The sequence below is a fragment of the Vulpes vulpes genome, chromosome 6, assembly GCF_048418805.1.
Source record: "Vulpes vulpes isolate BD-2025 chromosome 6, VulVul3, whole genome shotgun sequence".
NCBI lineage: Eukaryota > Metazoa > Chordata > Mammalia > Carnivora > Canidae > Vulpes > Vulpes vulpes.
In genome coordinates this window covers 94,761,550-94,784,546 of record NC_132785.1, presented here as the reverse complement: position 1 = coordinate 94,784,546, position 22,997 = coordinate 94,761,550, and the positions used below count along the sequence as shown (strand labels likewise).

The following is a 22,997-nucleotide window of genomic DNA, read 5'->3' as shown; positions in this document are numbered from 1 at the left end:
AACCTCAGAGAGTCTTGTCTCCATTGTTAGGCAGTTACCTGAAAGAGACCTTACTTTAATTGAAGCAGAAACTGCTTCTTCAATTTAACTTTCCTTGGCTAGATCTTATTAAAGAAAAAGTAGCCAAGCCCTGCTGTTCTTTGGCGAAACTAACATCACAGAGGTTAGACTTTGTTTTCTAATGCCGAGACCCAAATTGTAGGAATCCACTTTGCCATTTGGTAGAAAGTAGGTAGCCTTAATAAGTGTTTCTGTAAAGAAGATAAAATAATGGGCAGTAAATATTTTAAAACACTTAAGAAGAAAAAAGATTCAATGACTGTAATAATATAAATTTGCGTGAGTTTTCAATGACCTTGGGCTACACACGCAACAAAAATTACTAAACCTCAAAGCAATTAAAGAAATGTTTTAAAGACTTCTTTTTTTTTTTTTGCTTGTTTGTTTTTTTGTTTTAAGGAATTCTTAAAAATGATTCGGAAGTGCCTATTTAATAATATGCTATAAAATTCTTTTCTAAGTAAAGAATAGAAGAGGGAGAGAAAAAAAAAAAAACACCCAAATATAGTTGAATACTCATCAAGAGACAGAAAAACGGGCCTGCCTCCCAAGCGCCCGGCTAGCTCAGTCGGTAGAGCATGGGACTCTTAATCCCAGGGTCGTGGGTTCGAGCCCCACGTTGGGCGACTGACTCTTTTGGTAACTTCCATTTTACCTAAATGTTTTAGGGTTTCTCCAAAGCCTTCTAAGTAAAGAGAGTTCTCTAAGCCGAATTAATGCAAGTACTTTGAACGTTAATCAAATCTATGGAAGAAAGACTTCGTTTTGCAAACCAAACAGGGTTCACGCCTGCGCACTTGAAAGCAAACGTTCCTCTTCCGCGATGTCTGTCCCCAACCACCTCCTTGGAGCAGAGGACGCTAAAAGGTTTACAGGTGAGACCGGTTTCCCGTGTTACTATGCACAGCGGCACAGCTGTTGGTAGAGAGCAATTCTTCCTTCTAGCAGAACAAAATTACGAGCCCCCAACTTTGGCAGCTTTTCAAGAACTAAGAGATCTTATGCAAAAGCCGTCTTCCTTTCCTGTGTTCCTCCCAGGATAGGGCGTGTCCTGAGGGAAGGGGCGGGGGGGTGGCGGGGGGGGGGGGCAGGCCAGGACCGCCCCGGAGCCATAAATGCACCGTGAGCAAGGTTTCTTCCTGCGGTCCGATCTGCACAGACGCTGCGGGCCGCAAGGTTTCTGCCGGTGTTCCTGGGACTGTACTTGGGGCCCATGCACCCGGTTGGGCGGACGTCGGGAGGCCGGTATTCTGATAAAGGGGAGGCTCTGACCCGGGAGCACGAGAGAACGGGAACTGCGCGTTTTGCGGAGGCGGGACTTGGCCTTCCGCGGTCGGCGCGGGTGGGACGGAGCGAGCCCAGGGCCCGCAGGCGGCGCCGGAGCGCGCGGACCCGCCCCCCGCCCCCGCCCGGCCCGCGGGTTCCCGCCGGTGCCCGCACCTCCGCACGTTGTCCCCCGGCTTTGCGCCTACCGAACCACGGTCTTTTCTTTCCTCTCCTTTCCTTCAGCAAACACGCTGTCATTTCTTTACCTTAGAACAGAACAAAAACTTTGACCTAATTTCCCAGCAGGCGGTTACTATTCTATTTCCCCGCAGTCGTCTGCTCACCATCCTCCTCCCAGCCCTTAACCCTGGGAATCCCCTTCAAAAAAAGAAAAAAGACCAGAAAACCACACCTGTCGTTGCACTTGAACGCGTTTGGTTTATTAGACACCGCAGAGAGGGATGTGGGGTGTCGGTTAAGAGGGTGTGGGAAAGAACCTATTAGAGGATTGCGCGGCACTCGGGTAATTCAGCGGGGGCCGGGAGTCCAAACAAGCGAGGTCCCCTTCTGGATTCGGCGTTCGCAAAAGCAAGGGCAATTCGACTGTCTTAACAGAACCTAATAATAGGGAGAGCAGACTAAAGGAGGGATAAAGTTGGGATTGGCAAAGTCACTGACGTAGCAAGAGGAGGACTCCGTGACCGATTTTCCGTGAGTTGGCAACCGCAATCCCAGGCCTCCTGCACTTCTGACCAATTGGTTATAAATCACAGATTCCCATAATCCTCTCCTCCAGGTTGACAATTTCCAAGAATGACTCGAGAAACTCAAGAAAAGTTTACTTGTTCCTGGTTTATTACGGATACAACTCAGAACAGCCATATGGAAAAGGTGCATAAGACGAGGTACGAGGAAGCACAGTCCTTCCATGCTGTCTGTCTTCTGGAACATCAGAGCCTGGGTTGTGTTCACCATCCTGCCAGCTCTCCCAAGCCTGTAGGTTAGGGATTTTTAATGGAGGTTTCATCAGGTAGACATGATTATTAACTCAATTTCCTATCCCTCTTCTCTCCCTGGAAGACAGGGTTGTGTGTGTGCATGTGCCAAAATTCTAAGCTTCTAATTGTGCGTTGGGTCCTCCTGGTGACCACCCCTCCTCATCATGAAGTAATCCAGGAGCCTATCGAGAATTGTCTCCTTAGAAAAAAAGATACTCCTACTACCCAAGAAATTCCAAGGGATTTAAGATTTCTGTGTAAGATGCTCCTAACACCCTCCCATCACACAGAAAATAAGGTTTTTAGGAGCTCTGTGTCAGGAACCAGGGACAGAGACCAAATATGTATTTAAGTCACAGGTGCCTAATTTCTTTCTTCAAGTCATAAATGAGCCCAAACCTAACGGCTGTTCTAATCAGCAACTACCCCCATTTCATCCACTTTACTCTACACTTTGTCCTATGTTATCTTCTTACTGTTATGTTTCTTTACTTTCTCCACCTCTTGGAATGACTGGTTCGTCTTTGCTCATTAAGGTATCTCAAGAACCTAAATTAGTATCTGGCAGATGTTCAATAAATAGGTACTGGTCAATTAAGTAGGAAGTGTTAGTTCCCTTGGGCTGCCATAACAAAGTGCCACATACTAGGAGGCTTAAAACAATGGAAATTTATTGTCTCACAGTTCTGGAGGCTAGAAGCTTGCAATCAAAGTGTAGGCAGAGTCATGCTTTCAAAGGACCTCTTGAAAAATGTTTTCTGCCTTCTGTGGTGTCACCAGCAATCCTTGGAGTTCCCTGGCTTGCAGCTGCAGAACTTCCATTTCCGCTTTGGTTATTACCTGTCTTCTCCCTGTATTATCTGTCTCATGGCATTTCTCTCACCTTATAAGGATACCAGTCATAGGGTTTACCATAATGACCTCATCTTAATTTGATTACATCTACAAAAACTCTTATTTCCAAATAATATTCACAGGTACTAGAGGTTAGGACTTCAATGTATCTTTCTGCGACACACAATTCAACCCGAGAGGGCTCCATTCCTTAACTTCAGCCAATAGATGTCTGTCACTTTCTAGCTACCTACATATAAAGCTCTATTTCACTCAGAGACCATCTTTTTCATATTATTCAGTCCTGAAAAGCTTCTCATAAATAATTCAAACTCAACAAAAGAATTTTGAAAATGTTTACTACAAAAAGGTAATGTTAATAGTGAATCCATACTATTGAGCACTGATGGTAATCCCACGGAGAGCTTTCAGTTAAGAAATAAAGGGGTTGGGCACCTGGGTGGCTCAGTTGGTTAAATGTCTGCCTTCAGCTCAAGTCATGATCCCGGAGTCCCTGAATCAGGCTCCCTGTTCATTGGGAGTCTGCTTCTCCCTCTGCCCCTCACCCTGCTTGTACTTTCCCTCTCAAATAAAATCTTAAAAACAAACAAGCAAACAAAAAACAGAGGGGATTTGTTCTTATGGAGCTTATATTCCAGAAAAGAAGATAAAACCTTCTTATAAGGTAAAAAAAAGTTGTAAGTGCATCAGTTATAGATGTGTGCTTATGGGAAAGAGGACTACTTTGGGGGAAAGGGTGCTCTGGAAGAGTGTCAGGTCCAAAGGATAAAAGAACCTCACTTTTTGGAATGAATGTATTAGGAAACTGGATGGCAAAAGTGATCTTTCATAATTTTATTCACTGCTTTTATTATGATTTTCAAGTTCTTTATGAACTAATCCTAAACTATAATTAGCAATGCTTCATCCCAATGCCAAATGTTTTGAAGATTTTGTGTAGAGAATTCAGTTCATATAGACTGGAATAACTCCAACTATTAAAATTCTACTCATTCTTCAGGAACAAGGGTAAAAGCCTTCTCTATGAAGCTTTCTTTAACTAGCTGGTCAGAATTAACTACATCAGGTAGTAGGTGGGGGGATGGGGTAACTGGGTGATGGGCATTAAGGAAGACATGTGATGTGATGAGCAACTGATGAATTACTGAATTCTATATCCAAAACTAATCATGTTCTATAAAACACAAATATTATTTACATGAAAACAAAGGAATTAACTACATCAGTAACAAGCAATTGACATCCTTAACGTTGCTACCACATTCTGTCTATAACATCAGTTGTGTACCAACCACTTCTACGAAAATGTCCTAAAGGCAAAGGTCCATATCTTTTGTAGCCTTTATAGTGTCTGAAACTATACTATACATACAGCAGTCAATAAATACTGAATTAATCTTAGTCTCATGCTACTATAGTAGTAGGACAGGTTGACAAAGTACAGCTATGTTTTTTTTTTTTTTTAAGATTTTATTTATTCACGTGAGACACAGAGAGAGAAAGAAAGGGAGGCAGAGACACAGGCACAGGGAGAAGCAGGCTCCACGCAGGGAGCCCGACGTGGGACTCGATCTCGGGTCTCCAGGATCATGCCCTAGGCTGAAGGCGGTGCTAAACTGCTGAGACACCAGGGCTGCCCCCCCCCTCTTTTTTTAAGATTTTTTTATTTGTGAGAGACAGAGAGAGGTGGAGACATAGGCAGAGGGAGAAGCAGGCTTCCTATGGGGAGCCTGATGCAGAACTTGATCCCAGGACCCCGGGATCACGACCTGAGTCATAGGCAGTCAACCACTGAGCCACCAAGGTGTCCCTCCCCGACTTTTTTTTTTTTAATTCTTTCCTATTAATGCCAGAAACCAGCTCTTTCAGTTGTTAGTTGGTGCTGATATCTTCACACATAAAGTGTATGGCAAAACTAAGAAGGACCCAGAAAAGCACAATCAAAATGATTAAACTATGAGTAAGAACAGATTCGAGTTATACAGGCCAGAAAATCTATCAATTCCTACTCTGTCTTCAAGAATAAGGGTATATTCTTCAGGGATACGTGTACATATTTTCACAAGCACCTGGAAGAATAAAACCAGCAAAATTTCAGTAAGAGGTAGTTTGTTAAAAACAAATGAAGAAAAAAAAAATGAAGAACAAAAATTAAAATTAAACAATGACTGAGTATATATTTCCAAGAACCCTTATACTGAGAAGATAAAAAGCACAAAAGAGATTAAAAATTATGAATACATGTTTATAAAGCATTCTCATAAAAATACATAAGGTAGAATACCTTTGCATAAAAATGAAACACATTTCTTCTTAGAAATGTAGAATTGTTCATAAAGAAATTGTAAAGTTAAAAAGTAAACATTTCCTAGCTTTGCTTAACAAATGTTCATCTTTGCTACTAAACATTCTCAGTCCAAAGAGTCAAATATGTTCCTAGAAAAGCAGCATTCTAATATGGACACATAAATACCAAAACCAAAGGATCTGAAGAAAGAGACTCATGTCAATATTTGAAATACCTGGTGATGGTAACATTATTTATTCTTTAAATGAAATAACTGCTGAAAATAATGAAATAGATATTTTCCAATGCTCAGGGCAGATTATGTGACTTGTGGAGGGACAATGTTATAATTCTTTTTGGGAACTAAAATTGTAACAGACTTCCAAAATTACTCTGCTTTACTGTATTTTATTGATATAAATACAAATTTCATAAACATCAGCTACTGTTTCACTACTACACAAGAGAAACAACAGTCAAAAGAAATATTAATGCAAAGAATAATTACAGAAATGCTTTCACTTCCAAATAAAGTAATCTCTAACAGCATCCTATATACTTTATACAATTTGCTTGTAATTGATTAGATACTTGATAAAAAAGCAAAGTTGAATTTCAAATTTTTATTTCTCAGTGGAAAATGCTCTCTTCATCAGTGGTGGCTGAGCTTTCCCAACATCAAACATCATTTCCAAAGGTGGGTTATTAAGAGAACACCAATCAGGTATACGGCCTGTCTGATTATAATATTCCTTTGAGACTGAGCGGCTCCCAAGTATGTCTTGCAGTGCTCCAAAAATAGCTCCTATGTGGTTGAAAAAAAAATTTATAGTTAAGACAAAAACTTTTATCAGAACATTTTATGTATACATACATCCACTTCATTATATGACAACAGAGAACAGATGAAATTGAGCAATGCACATTCACAAATTAACTGCAGTTGTTTTATATCCTAGATTTTGAGTAACAGGGTAAGCCACAACTCCTATGTTGAAAGTAATTTAAATGGCTCATAGCAGATTGTAGTGAAAATGCTAATAAGCATTAGTGTGTCTAAAGGCAGGTAAGGCAGGCAGCCTGGGTGGCTCAGCAGTTTAGCGCCTGCCTTCTGCCCAGGGCGTGATCCTGGAGACCTGGGATGGAGTCCCACGTCGGGCTCCCTGCATGGAGCCTGCTTCTCCCTCTGCCTGTGTCTCTGCCTCTCTCTCTGTTTTTCTCATGAATAAATAAATAAAAATTTTAAAAAATAAAATAAAATAAAAGCAGGTAAGGTAGAGAACGGTGGAAACTATTTTCAATTCTGTGTAAATACAGTAAATAATACCGTTCGTTTTCTTTGCCACAACTCTAAGATTGTATGTTAATATATAAAACAGCACTGCAAAAACCCAATAAGCATCATTATAATGCCATTCGATCTATGCTGAAGACTTTATAAAGACCCACAAGACCTTTCATATATATGGGATATTTCCTTATTTTAATGAAATTATCATTTCCTATGAACTATCATTCAATGAATTCAGTCACAAAATAAAGTATAGAATAAAGAGATCAATTCTCATTTATGGCTCTCAAATTAGCTTTAGAAGGAATTAAAAAATGTTATGAGCAATGGTAGTATAACTGGAATAAATGCATAGCTATCACTATTATGAGTAATGATTTTAACTGGGTGAAGTTTACTTAAAAAAGCGCAAATGCGAAGAGAAATCAGTGTACAATTCAGACAATAATTTAAGGAAAAAGCCAGTGTTCAAAGTTCTATTAGCTCATTAAGCGAGCAATTTTTAAGACTGAATCATCTATCCGTTAATAATACCATTCAGGAACCAATTACTATATAATCATTATATTTTAAAAACTAAATTCTTACCTCCCAACCAGGCCACACAATTAGCCTTTGCAGGTGGATTATGAATTCGGAATGTCTTGGTGCCAAGTGCTTTCTTATATTTTGGTTTTTCTACCAAATATCTTATTTCTGAAAGCAATCTGTGGAGAAATCCTGGCAACATAGATGTGCCACCTATGACTACCAAATTCTCTGCTAGTTGCTTTCTTGTGTCAATTGGGCACTATTATTAAAGAGAAAGAAAAAAAAATTTACCTGTATAAATAATGCTTGATTGGATTCAAGAAAATATAGATTATTATGAATAAAAATAGGTGATCGATCATTACTATCACACACACACACACACACACACAAGGCACAGCAAGGTTTCTTTTACAAGGGAGTTTTTCATGTAGCAAATACAGCAATGATAATATTGCCATATACTTATACAGAACTTTAAAGATTTTAAAATCTAACAGTATAGAATTTAAAATTCCACAAGGCACATGGTAGTTATATGTGAGTATTCTCATTTTCAACGAAGAATGACTCAGTTGAACAAAGAACATGAAAAAAAATAAAATGGCTTTATTTCTTTTTTTAGCAAGGAAATTATGCAGAAACTTAATTTTTCTGAGGTGATAACTTCACCGTGTTATTTTTTTTTTAATTTTTATTTATTTATAATAGTCACATAGAGAGAGAGAGAGAGAGAGAGGCAGAGACACAGGCAGAGGGAGAAGCAGGCTCCATGCACCGGGAGCCCGATGTGGGATTCGATCCCGGGTCTCCAGGATCGCGCCCTGGGCCAAAGGCAGGCGCCAAACCGCTGCGCCACCCAGGGATCCCACTTCACCGTGTTATATCCAGAGCCAGGTCAAGTGGGAAGATAACATTCTTAGAAAAATTATGGTTCTAAGAATTAGAATGTTAAAGTCTTTCATTGATGCTATGTTTCTCATAAAAATCTGAGTAGAGCTGCCGGAGTAGATAGTATCTTTCAAAGCAATGGCGTTTCACATGGAGTTCTGTGATTCCAGTCATTAAACAAAAGAGACAGACTCTTATATACCCTGTAGAATTTAAAATTGAGCACTACACAAACTTGCATTTAAAGAAACTACAAGCTGTACTAGGTACAACATAAAAATCTGATAGTTGCTACAGAAATAATACATGATAGCACTTATTATCCCTGAGTTTGATATGTATCCTATCTCAGTGCCAAAGTAAAACTCAGCAACTGTAAAATTTAATGTAAAAGCTAAAAATTGTAACCAGTGGCTAAAATATAAATACAGAAAATAACATTTAAAAATTTTCTCAGGTCCCCTGGTTTGGCTCAATCAGTAGAGCATGCCACTCTTGATTTCGGGGTTGTGAATTCAAGCCCTACGTGGGGTGTAGAGATTACTTAAAAACTTTTTTATATCAGGGCACCTGGGTAGTATAGTCAGTTAAGCATCCATCTCTTGGTTATGGCTCATGTTGTGATATCAGGGTTATGAGATCAAGCCTCATGTGAGGCTCTCCACTCATTGTGGAGTCTGCTTAAGATTCTCTCTCCCTTGGGGTGCCCAGGTGGCTCAACGGTTGAGTGCCTTTGGCTCAGATCGTGATTCCAGGGTTCTGGGATGGAGCCCTGGGTCAGGCTCCCTGCTCAGCAGTGAGTGTGTTTTTCCCTCTCCCTCTGCTCCTCCTCCTGCTTGTGTCAAATAAATAAATAGAATCTTTAAAAAAAAAAAAAAAAAAAAAAGCACGGCACAGAAAAGGAGGAAAGGAGTAAATAAATTTAAAAAAAATTCTCTCTCCCTCTACCCCTCTCCTATGCACTTACTCTCTCTCTCTCTCTCTCTAAATAAATAAATCTTTAAAAAACTTTTTTTTTTTCAAAAAATAAAAATAAAAAATTTAAAAAAACCTTTTTTTTTCTAAAGAGCTGTAGTCATAAATTGAAGCTTTTTACAAAATCAAAATACCTGTATAAGGGAGTCCAGTATCAAAGTGGCAACACTTTTCTCCTCATTATCTTGTTCAAAAAGGATTTCCACAACCGAATCTCTAATGCGATTCAAAACAGAGAGTGCTTTGTTGACATCATATAGCATGATACAGAATATACCATTAGTTCTACTTTTTCAAATACCAGTACTATGTTAACATAGAATGATTATTAAAACACACATTGTTTGCACTTGTAAATGAGGAGAATAATAGCACCTGCCTCATAGGTGTTGAGGTAAGAATTCAATGATTCAATAGAACACTGCCTGGTACATAGGAGGCACTCCCTAAATATTAGCTACAACTATCATTTTGTACAGATTAACATACATTTTATCCAATTATACTTCCAAAAGCCTAATAACAGAAGAGGAGCAAAATTCTATAAAGATTCAAGAAGCAGATGTGTAGTGATACAAAATATTTAAAGACCATCCTCTCCCCATGTATTTCTGTTTTTAAAAATAACATATGTCTCATAAGATACTCATTTTCCATTTTTCTGTTCATTCTCAAAAGAACCCTATTTTGGGAGAGCACAAGGAAGATCTTTGTGGTGGAATAGTTCTATATCTTGATTGTGGTGGTGATTACAAATTTCTAAGTGTAATAAAATTACACAGAACTATACATACAGGTTACACCGATGACCATTTACTGGTTTTGCTATTGTATTACAATGAAGTAAGATGTAACCACTGGGAGAAACTAGGTGAAGAGTACACAGAGCCTCTATCATCTTGTAATCTCCTGTGAATCTATAATTTTTTGAAAAAATAGAATTCCATTTTTAAGCTGGGTACAATGCCCCTTCCCAATTGAAACACTCTATTTACCTGCCTCCTCTGTAGCTAGATGTGTAGCTACATAACAATGAGATGGAAGTAGTATCTGGGACTTCTAGAAAATCTCCTTAAAAAGAAGAGGAAGCAGGGGCACCTGGGTGGTGCAGTTAGTTAAGTGGCCAACTCTTGGTTTCAGCTCAGGTTGTGACCTCAGAGTCATGGGATGGAGCCCTGCATGGGGCTCTGCACTCAGCACAGAGTCCACTTGAGAGTGTCCTTGCCCCTCACCTGTTCCTGTACATGGACAATCAATCAATCAATTTTTTTATAAAGGAGAGGAATCACTTTTTTCTTTCCCTTCCTAAGGTTCCTTGCTTTATTTTTTATTTAAATTCAATTTACTAACGTATAGTATAACTCCCAGTGCTCATCTCATCATGTGCCCTCCTTAGTGCCCATCACCCAATTACCTCATCCCCCCACCCACTTCCCCTTCTGCAACCCTTTGTTTCTTTCCCAGAGTTAGGAGTCTCTCATGGTTTGTCTTCCTCTCTAATTTTTCCCCAGTTTCCCTCCTTTCCCTTATAGTCCCTTTCACTATTTCTCATATTCCACAGGGCTTTAAATGCGGATATACTAGCTGCTAACTCCAGTGACCACCCTGGTCCCTATGGATAGGGCTACCCCCCAAAGGGTAAGAAATGGAAGGAAGTTTATGTCCCTGATGGGAGATGTTATACCATCCCTGGACTATCTACTTCAGAACTTTTAAAAGAGAGACAAACTTCTATCTTGGTTAAGCCACTACTGTCAGGTTTGTGTAACTGGTGGCCAAACTGCATACAATACAGATCTATACATATACATAAAAAGTATTTCTTTAAAATAAAATTTAGATCATACTGTGCATACTATTTTGAAGTTTTCTTGAATCTTTTTCAAAACAGATTCAAAACATAAAATTATCTTAATGAGATTCAACCTACTTGCCAACTCTCCATTTCATCAGTAAAGTATACTGAGGCCTGCAGGATGCTCAACACTCATAGCTGGCCACTTGCTATGCCTGCATACTTCCATTTCTAGCAGTTGAGACGAATGCTTACAGAGCATCAGTTTTCTTTTTCCAAGTCTTTTATTGTCAACAGATTTGATATTGAAATTACATAATTTTACAATTATTACTTAACCAAAAAATAGTAGGGTAGAAAATAAGTTGTTTTTCTATGTGAACTATGCTGAATGTTGGGCAGCCCTGGTGGCCCAGTGGTTTAGTGCTGCCTTCAGACCAGGATGTGATCCTGGAGTCCCAGGATCAAGTCCCACGTTAGGCTCCCTGCATGGAGCCTGCTTCTCCCTCTGCCTGCCTCTCTCTATCATGGATAAATAAAATCTTAAAAAACAAAACAAAACAAAACAAAAAACAACAAAAAAAACTGGTGAACTATGCTTTGAAAAGACAGTAATTTGAAAAAAAATTTTTTAAAGATTTTGTTTATTCAGTAGAAAGAAAGAGAGCGCAAGTGTGCAGGGAGGGGCAGAGGGAGAGAATCTCAAGCTGACTCCACACTAAGCACAGAGCCTGACACAGGGCTCCCAGAATTCTGAGATCATTACCTGTGCCACATTCAAGAGTAAGATGCTCAACCACTAAGCCACCCAGGTGTCCCTAAAATCTTTTTAATATGGGTAATACAACTGCAAAAGTCTAGAAGAAAATTTCTGTAAGAATTTTTTTTTTTTTTTTTTTTTTTTATTTATGATAGTCATACAGAGAGAGAGAGGCAGAGACAAGGCAGAGACATAGGCAGAGGGAGAAGCAGGCTCCATGCACCAGGAGCCTGACGTGGGATTCGATCCCGGGTCTCCAGGATCACGCCCTGGGCCAAAGTCAGGCGCCAAACCGCTGCGCCACCCAGGGATCCCCTCTGTAAGAATTTTGTATCAAGACTGCTTCACAAATAACTAAGTTTTCACTGCAATTACAATAAAAAACAACAAAATACTTGGAAATAATAAACCATGAACTAACTGGTTTATGTACACTTAACTCCAAACTCCAGAAGCAGACTTACCCTTAAAGAAAAGGTCCTGGAAAAAAGTTTGGCAATAACTATTTATATCTTTTAATATGAAATGTTTAGTATATGATTGTTTTAAGTGGTCTTTACTTTAAAGGACCCTTCTGCTTTACCAACAAACTACTGGTTTCAATGAAACTAGATTTTTAGTAGGAAAAACATGTTAGCAAACACTTATAAATTAATTGGGTTTGAAATGTGAGACACAGTGGCTTTTTAATTCCCAATCTATTTTCCTACTATTATGAAATCAAAAAGCTTCATATTAATTTCCTTCAACATCTATTTTATTCTCTTATTTTGGGCTCCAACAACCTGGAGAAAATTTAAAATAGTAATTTAATGAATAGAATTTTATAAAGAGGTAAAAATTATTAAAGTTACTATCAAAAAGTATTCTCATTTTTTTTGTCCTCCTACCCTACCACCTTTAACATCTGTGTATTTATGTTCATCCTTTTAATATCTCAACCTCTGTATTATCTCAGAATCCAACAGGCTCTTCAATGTTTACATAACTCTTTTCTGTGCATCTTCTGATCTAATAATTAAACTTTCATAAATACAAGTTTTATAAAGCTTGCATATAAAAATAAATGCTATTGTTACCAATATAATTATGTAAGTCATTAATAACTATATTGCATTACTCGTAGAATAATCTAATGAATAATGAAAAAGGGAATTACTAACTGGTCCTTACAATTTAACATATATGGGGTGTCTGGGTGGCTCAGTAGATTAAGCATGATGGTTACAGAGGTTATAATGACTCAGGTCATGATGTCAGGGTCCTGCTTCTGCCCCTCCCCCTTCTCCTTCTCCCTCTCTCTTTCCTGCTCACTCTCAAATAAATGAAATCTTTAAAGAAAAAAAAAGATTAAACATATTTGGAAGAATGCATTCTTTCTATCATGAAAACATTTTAAAGCAGGAGGCAGCAATATGTGGCCTGCAAGCCAATTCCAGACCATATGATTTGTAAATAAAATTTTATTGGAACACAGCCATGCTCATTCATTTACATACTATCTATGGCTGATTTTGCACTCCAATCATAGAGATAAGTAGTTGCAACGCAGACCATGTGGCTCACAAAGCCTAAGCTATTTACCCTTTGGCTCCTTAGAAAAAAGGTGTGCTGAACCCTGCCTTAAACTATACTTTAGGGCACCTGGGTAGTTCAGTTGGTTGAGTGTCTTTTAGGTTGCAGCTCAGGTCATGATTTCAGGGTTGTAAGATCAGCCCCACAACAGGCTCTGCACTCAGCATGGAAGCCTGCTTGAGATTCTTTCTCTCCCTCTCTGTCCTTCCCCCTAGCTCAAGCACATGTGCTCCCTTTAAACAAACAAACAAACAAACAAACAAACAAAATCTTTTTAAAAAAAGTATTATACTTTATTCTCTACCTCTAGGAATAGGTCTACTAATTAATTCTGAATTACTTTGAAGAACAGGAAGGAAAATTTAAAAAAAAAATTTTTTTTAATTAAAAAGCTGAATAACAAAAATCACGAATGAGAAGGCCTAATGAAAATAATTGTTAATCAGCAATATTAAAGGCTTATATATTTTTAAAGGCCAAAAATTCATTTTAGTTCACTATTTTGCTCATAAAAATTAAGGTCTACCTGATTGATCCAAGAACATGTAAAATCTTCTCTCCATCCAATGGGTAGTCGACATTTGGGGGTGGTAAGGGACGCTGAAATATAAATATCATAAGCATAAATATGTAAGTTATAACCTCTGTAAAAAGAATATATATTTGTTTTTTAACTCACCTCAGTATTACCATCAATATTAAATTTTGCTGCTTGGATTTTTAATCCACGTTTCAGATCACTTACAAAGCAAGTGCGCACTTATGAGAAAGAAAAGGAGACTTGTTATAGTTTGTGATTGAATCAATCTATGTCCCAGTTAAGACAATTCTATTCAAGTGAACATACTAGTCATCCATTCTTTTGGATTTTATAAGCTCTCCTTGTCTTTAGTTTGGTTATGACAATTTATTTACAAATAAAAAACTATTTCATTCACTGAAGCATTGTTAAGACATGTTGCATGTTCATCTTTCACAAAATCACATTAAAAAAATCTTTGAGGAAACTATTATTTTTTTTATATTTCCTATATAAAGAATACCGTGATAAAAGTAAATTTTAGCAACGTGAAAATGTAGGATGTTTCTCTGAGGCAAATTGATTTCTGTCTCTATATCTAATCTTATGTATCTACCTAGCTGATTCTTTTTAAAAATATGGGTTGGACAGAAGACAAAGCTAAATTTTGCTTTTAGAGGCAGTAACACTTAGTTTAGTGGGGGTTTTTTTAAAATTTTTATTTATTTATGATAGAGAGAGAGAGAGAGAGAGAGAGAGGCAGAGACATAGGCAGAGGAAGAAGCAGGCTCCATGCACTGGGAGCCCGATGTGGGATTCGATCCCGGGTCTCCAGGATCGCGCCCTGGGCCAAAGGCAGGTGCCAAACCGCTGCGCCACTCAGGGATCCCCAGTTTAGTGTTTTTTTAATGATTATTTTCTCCCTCTTGGCATAGCCCAAAACTACCATTTTCCTTCTACTAGGTCACCTTTTTCTCTTGCACTTTGAACATTTATTCTTTCAAATATAATTTCTGTTGCAAAGTGCCTTTATAATAAGTTGCTTCAAATTATTTTCAAAGTAGGTAAGGAACAAAAAATTTTTAAGTAGAAACAAAACTGGGCAGCCCAGGTGGCTCAGCAGTTTAGCGCCGCCTTCAGCCGGGGGCCTGATCCTGGAGACCTGGGATCAAGTCCCATGTCGGGCTCCCTGAATGGGGCCTGCTTCTCCCTCTGCCTGTGTCTTTGCCTCTCTCTCTCTCTTTCTGTGTCTCTCATAAATAAATAAATAAAATCTTAAAAAAATATAATTCAAAAAAAAAAAAAGTAGAAACAAAACTGACGTTGGATGCAAGAAATCTAATGACTTTGTTAATTACTTGTAAAACATGTTAAATATGTATTTACATTTTATATAAAATTCTTCTCATTCACTAATTCAAAATATATTAGGAATTTCTAATATCCTAATATGCTAAATAGTAAGCTAGATGTTCAAGCTATTTACATATTTTGTATTTTATTCAAGTCCTCATAACTCTCTTTGGTATATAAGATAAATAGCCCTTAAGATCTTATATACTTGGCATAGGAAACTACTGCAATAAGCATGTACAAATGAACCAAGTTTTACAATAACTGAAGAAATTATAAATGATTATACCACATAAACAATAAAATGAAGAACAATATCCACTTTTCAGACCTCGCTCTAATACCAGCTACGGTGTGACCCTAAATAAATCACTTAGTATTTCAGGGCCCCAATTGTACCAGATTATCTCTAGGTCTCAATTAATTCTATAATCCATTATTATCTGATTCTCTCTTATTAATTTTATATGACATTCTCAGTACTGAGGAATATTACATATATATGTATATATATATACACATATATATATACACACAAACATATATACACACACACACACATTTTATTTTTTAAGATTTTAATTATTTATTCATGAGAGACACAGGGAGAGAGAGGCAGAGATATAGGCAGAGGAAGAAGCAGGCTCCCTTGTGGGGATGCTGATTCAGGACTCCATCCCAGGACCCTGGGATCACGCCCTGAGCCAAAGGCAGATGCTCAAATACTGAGCCACCCAGAGGCCCCTTAAATTATATCTTAAATGCTTTTCCTTTCAGTGAGTCAAAATACCAGAAAACTGGGGTGCCTGGGTGGCTCAGTCAGTTAAGCGTCTGCCTTCGGCTCAGGTCATGATCTCAGGATCCTGGGATCAAGCCCTGTCAGGCTCCCTGATCAGTGGGGAGTCTGCTTCTCTCTCTCCCTCTGCCCCTTCCCCCTGTGTTGCATACACACTCTCTCTCTCAAATAAATAAACAAATTTTACAAAAAACCCACAAATAACCCCCCCCAAAAGCCAGAAAACTCATTTAAAAAACTATCATAAAAGTGTACTCTAGGAAAGAAGTAATATATCTTATTCAAGTGAGCCCAATATACTTTGGCCCCAAATTAGAACTTCCAAAGTCAGTGAAATAATTGACCTTATAAATATGTATTTAAAAACTGGAATAAAAAACCTTTATACAACATAAAACCAGTGTCTTTCATAAGCAATTTATCTGTTAACTGTGCAAACTATTAATTCCCTAGTAATCCTATATACTCTATAATTGAGAAGTTTCCTCAATAAGACATAAATAATGCTAAAAAGCTTCCATAAATTTAAAGAAAAATCAAAATTTTATTTACACGATTCCATAATTTATCCTATATATCAAATATTTCTAGGATATTACATTATGAATTTAATGCATTTTATGCCTCCATAAATATTTAGAAACATGTGCCCTCTGAACTAATATTTAAGGATAAAAGGGACAAAAATGGGAACTTAGTTTACCTTTAATGTCCTCTAGGACACCTTCTGGAATTGAACCTAAAACAGAAATTTTATTTAGAACTATAGAAGTTTAATAAGCAGAAACAGTCTGTTAAATTACACTCACATTACCACTTTCCATTTCAGCAACATTTTTAAAAATATAAGCACTCTAACTTTTTATTTTTTATTTATTCATTTATTTTTTTTAAGATTTATTCATTTATTCATGAGAGACACACAGACTGAGAGAGAGAGGCAGAGACATAGGCAGAGGGAGAAGCAGGCTCCTTGCTGGGAGCCCGATGCAGGACTGGATCCCAGATCCCAGGATCACGACCGGAGCCGAAGGCAGGCGCCCAACCGCTAAGCCACCCAGGCATCCCAGCGGATAATGCTTTCTAAGCGAGGTTTTCATGCTGTAAGAGGAACAACTCCCAACCTTGCAAAAGGCCACAAGTGTGTAATGAAACCAATATCGTATTGCAGTGCCAATACTTGTAACCAGTCCGGCAAATGTCTTGGATTGGAGCCGTGAAGGCGTATCTGGAGAATAAATTGGTGTGAAAGCAAATCTGTGCTTGCATAATTCACAGTATTCTTTTCGACTGTGTTTCAGCCACTGAACATTCTTGATGAATAAACTTAATACTGCCAGTACATACACAAGGATGATAAAGAGGTTTCTCAGGTGTTCCTTCTGACCGACACACTCGACATACGTCTTCCTCGGGGGTGTCCATCTTGTCTGGGGGGGGGGGGGGGGCGGTGACGCAGCCGCGGGAGCCTCACGGCTGGAGCCTTCCGGCCGGCCGGCCGGCGTGGGGAGGAGGGAGGCGGGAGCGGAGGCAGGAGCGGAGCGGGGCCTGGGCAGGTTCCTGTGCTCAGGTGCCAGAGGAAGGAGAGAGGGGGAGAGGGAGAGGGACACAGGCTGGCAGAAAGTGGACGTGAGAGGGGAGGGGGGCGGGGAGCACTCTAACTTTTTTTTTTTTTAAGATTTTATTTATTTATTCATGAGAATACACAGAGAGGAGAGAGAGAGGCAGAGACAGGCAGAGGGAGAAGCAGGCTCCATGCAGGGAGCCAGCCGTGGGACTCGATCCTGGGTCTCCAGGATCACGCCCTGAGCTGCAGGCGGCGCTAAACCGCTGAGCCACCGGGGCTGCCCCGCACTCTAACTTTTTAAAAGCCAAACAGAAAAATTAACTTTGGGGGCTCCTGAGTGGCTCAGTCAATTAGGTGTCTGCCTTGGGCTTGGGTCATGATTCTGGGGCCTGGGATCGAGTCCCAAGTTAGGCTCCCTACTCAGCGAGGAGGCTGCTTCTCCCTCTCCCTTTGTCCCTCCCCCCTGTTGTACTCTCTTTCTCTCTCTGAAATAAGTGAATACAATCGAAAGAAAAGAAAAGAAAGAAAGAAAGACTTTGTTTCTAGGGAACAGACTTCATCATTCAAACACACACACAAGAGTATTACTCAGCCACCAAAAAGAATGAAATACTGCCACTTGCAGTGACGTGGATGGAGCGAGAATATATTATGCTAAATGAAATAAGTCAATCAGAGAAAGATAAATACCGTATGATCTCACTCATATGTGGAATTTAGGAAACAAAACAGATGAATATACGGGAAGAAAAAGAAAAAAGAGAAGAAGCAAATCATTAGAGACTCTTAATGATAGAGAACAACTGAGGGTTGATGGAGAGGTAGTGGGCAGGGGATGGGTTAAATGGGTGACAAGTATTAAGAAGGGCACTTGTGATGAACACTGAGTGTTGTATGTGATGAATCACTGAATTCTACTGATGAATCACTAAATTCTACTCCTGAAACCAGTATTATATGTTAAAAAACTAGAATTCTAAAAATTTGGAGGAAAAAAGTAAAATTATAAAAAAGAAGAATCTCGTATTCAAAGATATCTATACAATCTAGGCAACCTCTGGAAGGTGGATGATATATTATCAGTGTTATGTACTTTTGTTGCTAAAAATCTAGTTATCCAAGTCAGATTCAGAAACATTGTGTAACCTAAATTTAAAATCTTTTAGGGACACCTGGGTGGCTCAGTGCTTAAGTGTCTGCCTTTGGCTCAGGGCATGATCCTGGAGTCCTGGGATCAAGTCCCACATTGGGCTCCCTGTGTGGAGCCTGCTTCTCCCTCTGCCTGTGTCTCTGCCTCTCTCTCTCCCTGTGTCTCTCATGAATAAATAAATAAAATCTTTTAAAAAATAAAATCTTCTAAACAGGGACGACTGGGTGGCTCAGTGGTTGAGCATCTGCCTTAAGTGCCGGTTGTGACCGTGGGGTCCTGGGGTCGAGTCCTGCATCAGGCTTCCTGCAGGGAGCCTGCCTCTCCCTCTGCTTATGTCTCTGTCTCTCTCCTAGTGTCTCTCATGAATAAATAAATAAAATCTTAAAAAAAAATCTTCTAAACAGACTTTTTAACTCATTGTTAAATATGTAAAAATATTCTGATTTATAAGAACAAATTATTTACATCAAGGAAAACAGAAATTTATAGCTGAAAATGGAATCATGATTTCATAAGGGTATACTCATGCACTTCTTCCACCACTACCTTTAAAATGTTAAGCCACAACCTTTAAAAAGATAATAAAAAATATTTAATCACACTACACATTTTTTGAGGAGCAAAAACCTTTTAGCATTAGTAAGTACAATTTTAGAATTATTAATTACCATGATCTCACCCTTTTAAAATTCTTACTTTTGTGTTTCATAATACAGTAATAAGAGTACAAATATAATTTATAAATAAACATACATACACATTGAAGGTACGTGCTCCAAAGTTTTCTTACTAATGGGGCCAGTGTGTGTGAACAATCAAAAAGTGTAAAGACTTCTATCCTTATGTATTTAAATTCATCTCACAAACGGATAGAGATTTCCAAAAAAATTTTAATTTGCAATAAAGAGATGAGAGAAATATAAGTAGATAACAGGAACTTCTAATTTAAGAATTAGTGCTAAAAACGGTATCATTTCATAACTGTTTTATTCTCTTCAGGAATATTCAAATGAATTCCAATATATAACAAAGAAATTTGGTAATACAAAAAACCGTTTTCTTTAGGTTATATGTAAAGCAGGCTTGAAAATAAAGCGCTTATTTTAGCTGGGGGTAGAATGCTGCTTTGGGAAGGAGTTCTTTAATCTTAATAGTAACAGTTACTTAAACTTCTCAAATAAGGAATAGAAACAAGAGGTATTCATTGTCATTGTCTCTGAAAAATCACATCTAAATTCAGTTAATTTAGGAGAATAAGAAACATAATATTTTTATACATAATTTATTTTTAAACTGCACACTTTTCAAATCAATGTACTTAGGTTAGTCTTCATGAGTTATTTTAGTATATTTATTCTTTTTGAACTAGGTTCCAAATACTAAATGAAAAACACTCATTCAAAGTTCATTTAAGGATACCCAAGTATACATAAAATTTGAATCTAATCCTTGCTAAGGACCTTGACAAGAGCTATTTTAAATGTATTTGCACTTCTGATCCTCCTAAACATGTTGTTCAGCAAACAATGATATGATTTAATTCCACAATTAGTAAGACTACAAGGGTATCACAGACTCAGATTTTAGGGATTATGGGAGGGAAAGATTACAATCAGAAGCCATGATAGTTGGTTTAAAAAAGGGTGTCTAAAAATGTAAAGTTTAGAATTTTAAGCAAATGTTATTTTCAGTTTTAAAAGAAGACCTTTATTTTTTATTTATTTATTTTTTTAAAAGAAGACCTTTATTAAAAATATCGATGTTACACTAAACTCATTATCTTTGGATACTTTTTACAAATTACGGCAGGCAGCCTGGGTGGCGCAGCGGTTTAGCGCCTGCCTTCAGCCCAGGGCCTGATCCTGGAGACCCTTCAGCCCAGGGCCTGATCCTGGAGACCCGGGATTGAGTCTCACATCAGGCTCCCTGCATGGAGCCTGCTTCTCCCTCTGCCTGTGTCTCTGCCTCTTCCCCCAACCCCCGTCTTTCTCTGTGTCTCTCATGAATAAATAAATAAAATCTTTAAAAAAAAAAAAAAAAAAAAAAAAGCTTTTTACAAATTAACTGTCTTCATGGCTACTAAAAGAGTAACAAAGTTTATCTGGAAAAGAAAAATTACAAACCAATCTATAGGACAAAGAATGCTATTATCTTAACCACCAAAAGGAAAATAAGAAAACCATATATGCAAAGATAAATGTCCTAATAACCTGCCTTTCTCTTTCCAACATTTATTCAGTGCCCAGTGCCCATTTATAAGTGCTATTGACTGAAAAACAAGTATGACAGAGATCCTCAAAAGTCAATGAAGGGAAACAGGGGAGTTAACAGGCAAATGAAGATGTGTCATATTTGCTAAATAAATACTACTGAGGACTTAACAGAGAGGGAAGAAATTTATCTGCCTCAGGGTAATTGAAGAAGGCTTTATAAAAAATGACATTCCAGATGAGTCACGTGGAGGGATCAAAAACCCAACAGCCTAGGTAAAGAAACAGAATAAAGGCTCAGGGTTGAGGAAGGACTACTGGTGACCAGAAGACTATATGAAATTTACAATAGCTGAAATAAGGTGCACAGGATTAAAGTGATTAGCTTAGGGCAAGAGATAGAAAAAAGTCAGACTGAGAAGAAATAAGTATATCAAACAAATAATTTGGATTTTAAGCCGTGGAATCAGCAAAAATCTTCAAGCCAAAGAATGGTATAATCAGACTTGTATAAATTATTTCTGGCAACAGTATAAAATAGATTGAATTGGTCCAGAGAGTAGTCTCCTATAACAATCCAAGCAAGCAATAATAGGGTCTAGTTTATGTCTTTGTTTTCAGATGTTCAGTAGTATAGATGATAGAGAAAAAGAGATATAATTTAAAAGACATTTCTGAGGGAGAAATGAAAGGATTTTTAACTCCCAGTTTTCTAAAATGGGAGAGAAGGAAGATACCATTTTTATCTGCAAATGATTTGTTGAAATGAAATTGGAAGCCCAATGATACATTTGAGAATCAACAGCATATTGATGTAGCTGAAGTTATAAAATAGATGAGATCACTTTTTAAAAGCCAGTGGGAAGAAAAAAAAAAAACAAAAAACAAATAACAAGAGAGGCTTAGGGGAATATCAGGAGAGAAAGAGCAGAGGAAACCAAGGAATATCATATAATAATAGAACATCATAAAAGGGAGAGAGTCCTAAAAGTCAAGGAGAGAGAATATCAAAAGTATATGATAATCCGCAATGTCAAAAATTCTAGAAAGGATGACCAAAATTAAACTACTGGATTTGGTCATTAAGAAGTCAATACTGACCTTATAATTGGAACAAAGCCATTCCAATGGCTTTGGAAACAAGTGATACTAAGGAAAAGAGTATAACTATACAATAGGATAAAAAACAAATGAGTTGAATTATGACAAGGGAGTGTAAACCATTCTTAAAATACTTTAAAATTGTTTTACCCATCACAGAGGGAAGGCTCTGTTCTTTAGCAGCACCTGTGTCAACAGTACATTGCTCCAATAGTTGAGTTTCCAACTCCCTGAAAGTTTAAAAAAAAAAAAAAAAAGTTACTGGAATTAAAATATTGAACATGATATCCTTCTCTTATTTAATATGTTTACTACATAAAAGGTTATAATGCTTTAAACAAAAGTGATTTTATCCTTACTCAAGGCTAATAATAGAGAATGGACTGAATAACATTAAATGTCCATATTACTCTCTACTGATCACTGTAAAAAAATTAACATGTTTTTGTGGTAGAGGTAGAGCAAATGTGCTAAATTCCAAGACACTTACTTGTGAAGGGCTTTTCCTCCTAGGGGGAGTGCTCCCCAACAATTTAGTACTGGGATTCCTTCATAGATCTACAGGGTAGTTAAGGATACAACTATTTTAGGAGATAAAATGTGACTTCCTTGATACTTTCCTCACTTTTTGCAGTATTAAGTCAGCTTTGATAACAAATTCATATTTTTAAAAGAGTTGCAGAAAAATCAGTCTTTTTCCATATTCTTCTTCAAAGAAAGAGGTTAAACATACACACTAACACAAAGAATTCAATAGTTGGAACTGTCTAACAAAGTAGCTACTGGCCACATGTGGTTACTAAGCACTTGAAATGGGGCCAGTCTGAATTGAGATGTGCTGTAAGAACAAACTGAATATCACATTTAGAAGCCTTAATAATACATACACAAAAAAAAATCCTATAAAATCTCATTATAAGTTTTATTATAAGTTTTATATAGTTTCTATGTTGAAATGATAATACTTTGAATATATTGGGTTAAATTAAATAGAGAAACTTCATCTTTCACTGGTA

General features: G+C 37.7%; 1 protein-coding gene and 1 non-coding gene across 2 annotated transcripts in view; one reads left to right on the top strand and one right to left on the bottom strand.

Moving 5' to 3' along the window:
* Nucleotides 1–613: 613 nt before the first annotated feature.
* Nucleotides 614–686, top strand: TRNAK-CUU (transfer RNA lysine (anticodon CUU)). Its single transcript has one exon. It is a non-coding gene; the product is annotated as a tRNA-Lys (tRNA).
* A 5,005-nt stretch (nucleotides 687–5,691) lies between these two features.
* ACTR10 (actin related protein 10) overlaps nucleotides 5,692–22,997 on the bottom strand; it is a 31,622-nt gene continuing 14,316 nt past the window's right edge. Inside the window, exons 6-13 of the mRNA XM_026000614.2 lie at nucleotides 22,472–22,539; nucleotides 22,132–22,211; nucleotides 16,657–16,692; nucleotides 13,964–14,043; nucleotides 13,811–13,884; nucleotides 9,289–9,370; nucleotides 7,346–7,547; nucleotides 5,692–6,271 (exon numbers count right to left, since the gene is read on the bottom strand). Coding sequence (XP_025856399.1) covers nucleotides 6,090–6,271; nucleotides 7,346–7,547; nucleotides 9,289–9,370; nucleotides 13,811–13,884; nucleotides 13,964–14,043; nucleotides 16,657–16,692; nucleotides 22,132–22,211; nucleotides 22,472–22,539 — 804 coding nt within the window. The 3' untranslated portion in view covers nucleotides 5,692–6,089. The remainder of the gene's footprint in view (nucleotides 6,272–7,345; nucleotides 7,548–9,288; nucleotides 9,371–13,810; nucleotides 13,885–13,963; nucleotides 14,044–16,656; nucleotides 16,693–22,131; nucleotides 22,212–22,471; nucleotides 22,540–22,997) is intronic.